Below are 10,574 nucleotides of genomic sequence, written 5' to 3'. Positions count from 1 at the left end.
GCGTTGAGTTAAAACTTTTTCCTTCTTTTGTATTTAGATTTCGTCTCGATTTCGTTTCGATCAACTTACATCACGCAACGCAGATTCCTTACTTAACTTATCCAACATTTCCCCCCTTGTAGAACATTAGCTCAATCTTCTCTGATTGTTAACCAAATGCAGAAACGCTGAGCGGTAAGCATTTTATAAACTACCCTTTCCTATTATGTCACCCCCTCAAAGTTGAAAGCCACATTGTTGCTTGGCGACCATTGACAGCGTTTGGGCCAAACAAAAACAGATTTGTCTATATTTTCAGGAAGTGTATGGTTTTTTGTGTGTCATTTACATTTATGTGCATTGTTTGATTCGCCACACGATAATGGCAATCAATTTCAACTACAATTATCCACAAGTCGCGCGTGAAGCCGGTTTTAAGCTGCGGCAATACAAAGATGGGCCCATCGACTGGCGTATCTTAGGTAAGCAAATATAAACCATAATTACAAACGCACTCCAAATAGCATTTTGCCTTCGTAGGATCCATCGAAATTGAGCGTCTACTGCAGGATCAACGAATCGAGCAGGTGGACTCATTGCTGGCGCATCTCTCCGAAGCGCCTTTGGCCACAATCTTGGATACAAATATCTTAGATAGTGGCATAGCCAAGTATTTCGTAGTCTCGCAGTTCGCCATACAATACTTGCTCTTCTGTCGCAAGTTTCTCGATGAAACTATACGTGAGTTGCGCGAGGCGCACGCCGAATCGCAAATGGATGTTGCCAAATTGCGAAAATCCCTAACCGAAGCGAATAATGAGATCTTGCAGCTACACAAGAAGATCACACAAATCGAGGCTATACACGAGGTGGTATATCCATGTCATCTCTGCACTAAGAGCTTCATCAGCAACGACGCGCTGAATATACACATCAGTCGTCGTCATGGCATGCGGACCACAAACAATGTAGCAGATATGGGAAGAACTACTTACAGTAACGATGCTGGAATCTCTGAACGGCATGCCGAGACTTCTGCCGGCACCAGAGAGCGCGAGCACAATGATTTACAGTTGATTAACGCCATCAAATTGGAGCTGGAAATTAAGCAGCTTAAAGAGCGCCTTAACAATGCGGAACGCGATATACGTGAACGCAATTTGACAACGTCAAACAGCAGCAGGCGCGGTACACCACGTGAACCAACGAAAACTGTTAAAAGCATCGCTATACAGAGTGAGTTGCTAGAGATTAAAGAACAAGACGACGGCGCAGATGCGACCTTAAATAGCGCCAGCACCGACAGCAGCGAGATGAGGGAACGCAAAGCACAGTTGAATAAATTGCAGACGAAAATACAGGAATTTGAGGCGTGGCGCCAAATGCAGCAAACAAATAATGAGGAATCCATTGCTGAAATTAATCGGAAGCTTGGCGAAATCGTGCACACATTGGAAGAGACGAAAATCGCACCGACTGTGACACCAGTGACTACGACTGTCGAAGCAAAAGTGGAGGAGGAATGCATAGATGCAGCCACCTTGTCGAGACATGGTTCCCCCTCGGTGGAAGATCTCGAGCGCTTGTTAACGCAGAAAGTGGTTGAAATTGGGCAAAAAAGCGCTGAAAAGCTGGAAGAGTTCGTGCACAACATGGAAGCCAACTACAAGGAGAAACTGGACGAACTTGAACGCGAAATAAAGAAGCGCAACGCTGCTGAACTTAATGTAGTCAGCGAAAAGAAAGCTTGCAATGATGCAATACAGGAAACGAAAGATGCAGAAACCAAACCTAGCACACGCGCTGCTTCCATTGCTGAAACGAATGTACCGCCACACGATATAACATATACAGCATTTAATCCCACAGATAGTGATTCTAGTCTAAGTGTTGAACCGAAGCCCGAAGCAGCGAAGCGTATGCCACGCATCAGACGAAGCATAAATGTGGTTTCGGAAGTCGTTGCACCAGACAAGGCTAAGCACACTAATGAAACGTATTTAATAATGAATGAAGAGGTTAAGCAGGTGGCGACAGCAGTGAAGCCAAAACCAAGAGTGCGCAAAATCAGAAGTGTTGAAGCAACACTGCCGGATAAGAAGCATATACAAGGCGAAGAATTGTATTCGCTAAGCGCGGAGAGCAATAGAACGTTTGTAAAGCCAGAGAATGCGGATTTGGTATTAGATGATAAAGGTTTGAGTGTTTTACCAAGAATGTTAATGTTGAAAATTAATTAAAAATATCTACATCTACACATAATTAAAAACTTTACAGTCGAAAACGACAGCACAGACATCGCGGAGAGCTTGAGTAGTGAGAGTGAAGATAGCAGCAGTAAAACGGAACTAACTCCACCTACTCAGAAACCGGCAAATGTCAAAGAAAAGAAAAAAGTAGAGGCTGCGAAAAACCCTAAGTATACCTATACCCAAAATAAATAGTTTTACAATTTTCTTATTAAAATTATTTGGTTCTATACATATATGTACATATTTTTGTGTACTTAGAGAACCGCCAAAACCGAAACTCTTCACACGCAACGATGCTCAGAGAATGGTAAATAAACGCTTAATTGCGGCCGGCTTGGAACCAAAAGCGCCTGCCATATCCACAGCAGTCATGAAGCGCATGAACTCGGAACTGGTTGAAAAACGACAACAATTAAAGCAGGTGTGTCACACAACTGTGAAGAGTATTATATCAACAGTATTATATTATAGCTTTGGTGCAACCAAAGTTAACATATTTTCTTGTTTTAAATGTAAATATTTAAATTTTGTTTTCTCTCTACTCACAGAAATATCCAAACTTTTATGTAACGCGTAACAAAATCAAGAAGCTGGTAGATAAGCTGTGCTCAACAAAACTACCCGCGCCCGTTAAAGATATGTTGATGCACACCAAACCAATTAGGCCCCAAACGACTAACAATGTAGGGCGACAGAAGCGCGACGACGTACAAGTTGCGACGGAAGTAGAAAGCTTCGAAACACTTGAGCTGACGTCCACACCTATCCAAACTACACAGACTGTGCGAGAAAAAGACGAATTCAAACAACGTTTAGAACGTATACTCGCCTCTCCAATGCGACAGCCGATTGACGACGATATGAATATCATTGATCAACAGGTGGCCACTGCACAAATACATGCTACTCCACCTGTACCATTAACGCGCAAACGTGTTATGTTTAATACACTTAGCCCAAACACTTAGTTAAAACATTGATGGCAGTGGCGAGAGGATGTAACCATTGACTATTAAATAGACATACATATAAAACTCCAATATTATATATACATACATACATATTTAAAAAAAATAAAATTTGTATATTTACATCATTATACCTAAACTATTACAGGTGTAATATTATATTAGTTGGGCTTGATTTTTGTATATTAAATCGGACACTAGTTGATAAGGTATTATGTGTTGCGAACCAGCAGTCAAATCGACCTCCTCATCATCAACGCCAACGACAACAGATGGAACTGAAAAAAAATAAATTTATATTACTAAAATCTTAAACTAATTACTGCAGTCTCAAAATTACCATCCACATTAGCTTTAATGAATACGTGACTCATTAGATTCGGTCGCACTATGCGTTGTTCAGCTTCCGCACGCTGCATATTAGGCATATACTGCAACGCCACTTGCTGAAAGTACTGTTCGACGTTTTCAGCGAATTCTTGCGCATACTTAAACTCTTCCGGTGAAAGCCTTTTTTCAGCTACTTCTCTAGTTTCCTCTTCATTAAGAATATGTCTAGTGTAGGTTTCAATTTTTTGTAAGCGGCATCGTAAATAACTCGCCATGACATATCGAATACGTTCCAACTCCATTTGATGTACGATGAATCGGAAATCATTTTTATCCAAATCCTTCATATTCTCCTCCATGTGTGCTACCTGTCCAAGCATCAGCTCCAACATGTCGGTTTGATGTTGAAGAATTTCTGGTGCACATAATTCATTTTTCCAAGCCGTTTCAACAATTTCTAACACCTAAAATCAAAAATATAATACAAAAATTGTTGACGCAAAATTATCTTTACACCTTCTGAGCTGTAATCAATTCCTCCTCGTCAACCTCGTCATCAAAATCTTCATTTTGCTCTGTATCGCTTAGCGGTGGAATAATATCGCCTTCAGACATGATTGAGATATGTATTTTGTTAAATTTATTATGCGACTTGACCAATACCTCAATAAATTATGGCGCGCAAATAAAAATTAAAAAATGAAATAATATATAAATGGGTTTTGTTTTGGGTGATTGATTAACCCTTGAGTAGTCTCAAAAATCGCAGATGGTGTCTTAAGATCAGCTGTTTCAATCAAATATTCATACAGTAATGTCTTAAATTAAAGAATCTTCCAAAACGTTATACATTGTTGTTAAATATTAAAAAAAAGAATATTTTGCTAAGTGAAATGTTTTTGATTTATAATTTTAATACCATATACATGGCCCATAAAATTTAACAATATGTTTATTTCATTAACCTTACAATCAAATAGTTTTTAATTTATTTTCTATTTAATATTCGACTCTTAATTATTAAAACACATTTTTTTAAGTTTTATTTATAATAATACGAATTTATTTATTTACATTAGGATTAGATAGTAATTTTGCTTTTCTGTATGCAACCCTGCATACACATGTGCTTGAGTTTGTTTTGACAATTGCGATAGAAGATCTTTTTCCCAAACAAACCTCTGGAGACATGACCCAAGCAGATTTCCATAATAATTTCCGTTTGGTTTTGGAGAAAATCTTCAACAACTGGCAAAATTTGCGGCTAGCTGTTGAACATGGAATGGGTGGACGTAATGGACAACAAGTACAGTGAATGCCAATACGTTTAAATATAAAGATTTACATGTACATATGTCTAATGAATTATTCGAATATTTTTCACAGCTAGCAATTGAAATTATGGACTACACATACAAATATTGCATAGGCAATGAAAATATAACACAAGGCGAACTGCAAGATGTTTTGGAAGACTTGTTAGATCAGGAATTCGACACAATCTGTGAGGACAACTCAATTCCAGGTGAGCCTATAAGATTTTGATTTTGGAGGAAAAAAAAAATGTTATATTTCCAGAAATCTGCCGTAATTTATTGCGTTACAAAACGCTCTGTCTTAAAGGCGAGTATGCGCTAATTGAAAGTGAATTAAGCAAACTGCCACAGGGTAAAGACTGGTTGCGCCCAGATGTAAAAATTGTGTATACACCAGTTGCAGGAGAAGATTCATCTTCAGACGAAGATGATGAGAGTGGTGACTCAGAGGATGGTATGGAGGTAGACGAGGATGATAGTGATTTGGCCAGTTGTAGCCGTGTAACAAGATCGCAAACACGCAGAAAACAACAGGAAGAATTCGTAGAACCTGAACCTGGCTGGACAACTGTTCGTACTAGAAGGAAATAGTTTATAATCGAAAACAAATTTCACATAACTTAACTAACATAGTTAAATAAACGAGTTCACGCATGATATATTTTAAAGTGAAAACTCAAAATATTGGTACATTTATTTATGGTTTATTTTAATCCATAATACTCCGATTAACATCTTGTAAATCTAAAAATCGTAATGTAGATATCTGTTCATGAGCAGCTGGTAGTTGATGCGTGCCTTGACAATATCTACAATTTAATAACACTTTACGTTCTTTTCGAGGAGTCACTTGTATATTGTGTCGCACTCTAGACCATAAACTTGTATTAAATGATTTTGCATCTCTATCTGTTTCTGCATGTCGAAGTAATAAAGCTGTATCCATCACAGACTCCAGTTGATCTACATTGGGTGTCATCGCAAGGCCTATCCCAGGGTATACGAAGAGCTCGAAGAAAAACATGCCCATAAGTATTAGTATTGGAAGATATGCAGCAAAGTATTTATCAGGTAAGTAATGCAAACCCCAACTCTCTGTTGGAAGCAATGCCCACATTACATACAAAATGAAAAGAGTAAGAAATAGTAAATAAAAACCAAAACCATAGACCGCTCTATGCGGAGTTGGCGCTGGCGTGTGCTCCGGCATTGTCGTTGTCAGAGTTTTTTAGCTCAAATTCTTTAATTGTATCCGTACAAAGTAGAAGAGCACCAAAAAATGATGTGATTGCTGTGCGAAGATTTTTTACTTGGTCGGCAACAAAATGTACTTCTATTTGATCACCCACTAAAGTTAGATCCTTTTTGACAAAATTGCGACGTGGTTCTTTATCCACACTTAGCACACGGTATGCAATTTCTGCACTCTTTGCTGTTTCGAATGGGATTTTTAGAGTCCTGAAAAAAAACCAAGAATATTAGGCAAAGTATTGATACAGCAATTCACTTTAACATACGCTTCAGTAGCTTTGTTCTCTGTATGTTCATCAGACCCTGAATCTGTTGAAGGTTGCATATTTAACTTATTATTATCAATTATTTTTTAACTTGCACTTATCATGGTGTATATAAACATGCGAAGATCTTCATGAATTTCAGAGGTTCAAATGGTTAACAGGGTTCACAATGTGAATTGGAATTACCACACACAACAAAAGAATTTAATAGCATTACATGAAACATGGTTTTTTCTACAAAATTTATTTTTGCTACAAATTCATATGTACATATCACGTGTTTTATTAAAAAGTTAAAATTTTTGCAAAAGATAAACTTAAAAAATAAGGAATGGTATTCTTAAAAGTTATTAAATAATGTACGCCCTGTGCCGTCAAAAATGCACAAACGAAATATTTGACAAGTAATTTGTTGACATCATTCATTGAAAATATCTGCAATTTTACAATTTGTGTTCAGTTACTGCTTACACACTTAACCAACAATGGAAGCATTAGATTTACTTGAAAAGCGTATTGATACACTATCTCGGATGTTGGGTCCGCTTGCCGACGAAGGAAACACAGCTTCTGCAAGTGCTGGCTCCGATTCAAACAAACCACCAGCCGCACCCGATACCGTAGTCGACTCATTGCTAACAGTGAATAGTATGTTAAGTGGGGTTATTGGTAACCGTGAACAAATTGCAAAAACAATTGCTCGTGCTCCTGAACTTGAAAAATATTTGGATCCAAATTTCTTAGAAGAGAATCAACAAGTTCGTTCAAAAGAAGTATATTTAAATGCTATAGCCCCAGACTTACATTCACAATTCGAACAGTTGGATCGTGTAAAACAACTTGAACCGACATTAGGCGCTGAATATTTCCGCAGTATACCAGGCGAATGTACCGAAAAATTGAAACAGCATTCACAAGATAACACCGAGTTCGCTCACCAAGCCGAGTTAATAGAGGAAAGTTTAATTTTGGCTATGAAACGGTATGGGGAAATACAAACCGGACTTTTGGAGTCGCTTGGATCCATGAATAAACGGCTGGAAGCAATAGAAGAAAAAATGGATCAAAAAAAGCGGGCCGAAGCTGAAAAAGAACTACCCTCTCCTAAAGAGTGAACACTTCAGTCTATCTAATTCGTATTCGTATATTTTTAAGTTTCAGTGGACAGAAATTTAAGTTCATAGATATGTATTAACTTGTATTTTATATGTAGCGTTTATTCTGATTATTTCTAAGTCCATGTCCTTTGCTCTGTCATAAGTATAATTGAAAAATTGCTAATTTCGAACAATTATTAATTTGGCAAAAACTTTTCGCGTGTTTTTTTAATATTTTATTTTTCTAATTAACAGGCTGTTTACATCTACACGGGAATCTTGTATTTTACTCTTCTTCTTCTTTATCTTTACGATGAGATTTTTTCTTGTCACTACGATTTGTTGAAGATGTGCTACTTGTTTTACTGCTTCTCTCACGCTCTTTTTCACGAGATTTGGAGCGGCGTCGAGTCTTTTCACGGCTACGCGAGCGCTCTCGCCGCGACCTGTAACGGGACTTCATTAAAATCTTCAGTTAATTAAAATAAATACACCTTATCACCTTTCTCGTTCACGATCTCGCTCCCGATCGCGTCGTCTTCGTTCACGTTCTTCATCTACCACACGATCAGAGTCCTATATGACAGAAAAAAATAAACCATTAAAAAATTGCAATAAATATTTTCTTTATCTTACATCAAGTTTTTCGCTCCTGTCTCGTTCCCTTTCTCGATCGGATTCTCGATCACGTTCACGTTCTCTGTCTCGTTCGCGGTCACGCTCTTTTTCACGCGATTTCGAACGTCTTCGGGGTTTTTCACGGCTACGTGAACGTTCACGTCGGGGTCTAAAAAATAAATTGTTATAATATAATTTTGACTTGTTTAAATTCTCTTACCTTTCACGTTCTCTTTCTCGCTCTCGTTCACGTTCTCGCTCTCTTTCGGTTTCTCGATCTCTTTCACGGTCACGATCCCTGTCTCTATCCCTTCGGTCCGTACGCTCATATTCCCGCTCTCTTTCACGCTCACGCTCGTGCCGTTCGCGATCCATAAGGACGGGATTTGGTGGCCCACCACCACCATGTGGAGCCATCATTCGTGGTGGCCCCATTGGCATTCTCATTGGTGGCGCTCCTCCGGGACCCATCATCATACCCATACCTGGTGGAGGTGGCCCCATGCCTGAATTAAAGATTTAAATTACTCATAGGATAAAGATTCTATTGAACAAAGTAAATTACTAACCCATATTTGGTGGAGGCATTCCAGGTAATAATGGTGGATGTTGACGCATTTGTGGGGGCGGTCCCCCGATTTGTGGTGGAGGGACACCCATGGGTGGCACACCAGGTGGCCCAGCCATACCAGCTGCAGGTGGTGGTGCCATACTAGGCCCGGGCGTCAACTCTTTTATTCCTGAAGGCATCCAATTTGGATTTTCATTATTCCATTGTGACTCTTGTGTAGGCTCATAACCATAGTCAAATGTTTCGGGTTCCGGGAAATACGGTTCGTCATTAGGCGGTGGTGCACCAAAATTTGTTGGTATTTGTGATACCGTACCAGGACGTGAATATTCACGACATTCAGCTGTCATTACTTGAATAGGATTCTCTTTACTGTTCGTACTGATAATTGGTCTTGGTCCACGTGGCATACCCATACCCATACGAGGCGGTCCATGATGCATACCTTGAGGTGGTGGCAATATTCCTGGTGGTGGCAATTGCATCTGCTCCGGCACCATCCCTTGTGTCATTGTGGTAATCGGTGCACCATTTGCAGGACCGTCATGCTGTCTTTCGCCAGATTGATTTATGTTTTGTGTTAAACTAGCCAAGCCAACACCACTTTCTTGAATACGAAATCTTTTCTGTCGTTCACAATAAGCACGCCAGGTCTCTTCATTGAAACCGTAATTAAAATAATCTGTTATATCGGCTCCAGGTTTTCGCCACGGTTTATCTTCTAATGAATCAATACTAAACTCATGTGCTGGAACACCGTTTATAGTACCAACGCCTTCAAAATCTTCAACACTGAATTTTCCGCCTGGCGCGCCAGACTTGGTCTTTTCTTGGCCTGATCCTGGTGGTCCACCCAATAAATTTGTTCGCTGCTTAATATTGTACGTGCTGGGTGCTGCTTTTATATCACCAATTACCACATTAATATCATCGTCGGAATCGTCGTCATCATCAGAATTCGCCTCACCATCTTCCGAACTTTTCGACTAAAAGGTTATAAACATCAATATAATAAATACGCCAATTAATAAGTTACTTTTAAATGTTTACCTTTTGTGCGTTTTCGCCCCCACCATCGTCATCGCCATCAGTAGTATCAGCCACTGTGCTAGCAGCTGCCGCTGCGGCTTCTTCATCCTCTTCCATTTCTTGCGCTGGATCTTCGAATTCCCCAAACGGCTCCTCTTCATTAGGAGACCCCCCAAGTGGTGGCACTGTTGCTTCACTTGCTCCTCCCAAAGCTGTTGCTTCATTTTCTGATTTTTGCGAAAGAAGCGGTCTTTCATCGCCAATGCCGGCTGCCGCCTCAACATTCTCTTCATTTGTTGTAGAATCAGGATTTGATGTGCCATAGAGCCAGCTATCCTCATTCGTATCATCGGCCATTATTTTCTATATATCTAATCTTTTGTCCTCTATTTTTAATGAAAATACGTACACTGTCACCAAAATGCGTTTATTAAAGTTTCTCGCCTAAGTAATATACTTACATAAATGCGTCTAACCTTTTGAGGCACAGGGAGACCATATATTCAAATTCAACGCAGTAAATATTTATGAAACTGTTATACATACAAAAGTTCTTTCGGTATTATTTCGTAACGTCAATCATTAACAAAAAATCCATAAAAGATAATTTTATTAATACTTTAATTTAATGTACTTTCAATATGCAAATATGAATATACTTTGGTAAATGTATGCACATATCTTCCATATATATTTGGTTTGTAAATTGATTATGAAATTAATTTTTTAATCAATTTGACGTTTATAATTTTTTATAAATGCATGCAATCTCTTTCTTTTTTGCATACTTTATTGTAAACCTAATGAATTTATTATTTGCACAAACGTAAGAAAACAATACATTAGATATTGTGTATGTAGTATAAAAAATCACTGGATAGAAAATATTATTTCCAA

General features: G+C 38.7%; 7 protein-coding genes across 8 annotated transcripts in view; 4 read left to right on the top strand and 3 right to left on the bottom strand.

Moving 5' to 3' along the window:
- Positions 1–10,574, top strand: part of LOC105227053 (uncharacterized) — a 116,075-nt gene that overhangs the window by 84,112 nt on the left and 21,389 nt on the right. The window lies entirely within an intron of this gene.
- Positions 51–3,338, top strand: LOC105227045 (cilium assembly protein DZIP1L). The gene is made up of 5 exons (XM_011206202.4): positions 51–461; positions 520–2,175; positions 2,257–2,398; positions 2,490–2,652; positions 2,780–3,338. Exons 1-5 carry the CDS (start codon positions 362–364, stop codon positions 3,197–3,199), a joined length of 2,481 nt encoding a protein of 826 aa, XP_011204504.2. The 5' UTR covers positions 51–361; the 3' UTR covers positions 3,200–3,338.
- Positions 3,295–4,282, bottom strand: LOC105227046 (DNA replication complex GINS protein SLD5). Its single transcript, XM_011206203.4, has 3 exons — positions 4,046–4,282; positions 3,540–3,993; positions 3,295–3,477 (listed from the first exon to the last, which is right to left on the bottom strand). Exons 1-3 carry the CDS (start codon positions 4,142–4,144, stop codon positions 3,356–3,358), a joined length of 675 nt encoding a protein of 224 aa, XP_011204505.1. The 5' UTR covers positions 4,145–4,282; the 3' UTR covers positions 3,295–3,355.
- Positions 4,675–5,527, top strand: LOC105227047 (pre-rRNA-processing protein TSR2 homolog). The gene is made up of 3 exons (XM_011206204.4): positions 4,675–4,835; positions 4,916–5,054; positions 5,108–5,527. The coding sequence occupies exons 1-3, from the start codon at positions 4,719–4,721 to the stop codon at positions 5,434–5,436; spliced, it is 585 nt and encodes a 194-aa protein (XP_011204506.1). The 5' UTR covers positions 4,675–4,718; the 3' UTR covers positions 5,437–5,527.
- Positions 5,829–6,523, bottom strand: LOC105227048 (uncharacterized). Its single transcript, XM_011206205.4, has 2 exons — positions 6,363–6,523; positions 5,829–6,303 (listed from the first exon to the last, which is right to left on the bottom strand). The coding sequence occupies exons 1-2, from the start codon at positions 6,419–6,421 to the stop codon at positions 6,021–6,023; spliced, it is 342 nt and encodes a 113-aa protein (XP_011204507.1). The 5' UTR covers positions 6,422–6,523; the 3' UTR covers positions 5,829–6,020.
- Positions 6,751–7,672, top strand: LOC105227051 (hypothetical protein). Its single transcript, XM_011206208.4, has one exon. It carries the CDS (start codon positions 6,848–6,850, stop codon positions 7,475–7,477), a length of 630 nt encoding a protein of 209 aa, XP_011204510.1. The 5' UTR covers positions 6,751–6,847; the 3' UTR covers positions 7,478–7,672.
- On the bottom strand, positions 7,654–10,253 carry LOC105227049 (pre-mRNA 3'-end-processing factor FIP1). 2 transcript variants are annotated; one of them, XM_029550555.2, is made up of 7 exons: positions 10,139–10,253; positions 9,699–10,063; positions 8,647–9,634; positions 8,298–8,583; positions 8,096–8,246; positions 7,962–8,035; positions 7,654–7,905 (listed from the first exon to the last, which is right to left on the bottom strand). In XM_029550555.2, the coding sequence occupies exons 2-7, from the start codon at positions 10,032–10,034 to the stop codon at positions 7,746–7,748; spliced, it is 1,995 nt and encodes a 664-aa protein (XP_029406415.2). In that variant the 5' UTR covers positions 10,035–10,063; positions 10,139–10,253; the 3' UTR covers positions 7,654–7,745. The 2 variants fall into 2 exon arrangements, with proteins under 2 accessions (XP_029406415.2, XP_011204508.2); XM_011206206.4 differs by having other exon boundaries at positions 9,699–10,143.

Source organism: Bactrocera dorsalis, chromosome 2 (genome assembly GCF_023373825.1).
Source record: "Bactrocera dorsalis isolate Fly_Bdor chromosome 2, ASM2337382v1, whole genome shotgun sequence".
NCBI lineage: Eukaryota > Metazoa > Arthropoda > Insecta > Diptera > Tephritidae > Bactrocera > Bactrocera dorsalis.
The sequence above is the reverse complement of the archived record's forward strand: the minus strand, read 5'-3'. Positions and strand labels throughout refer to the sequence as shown.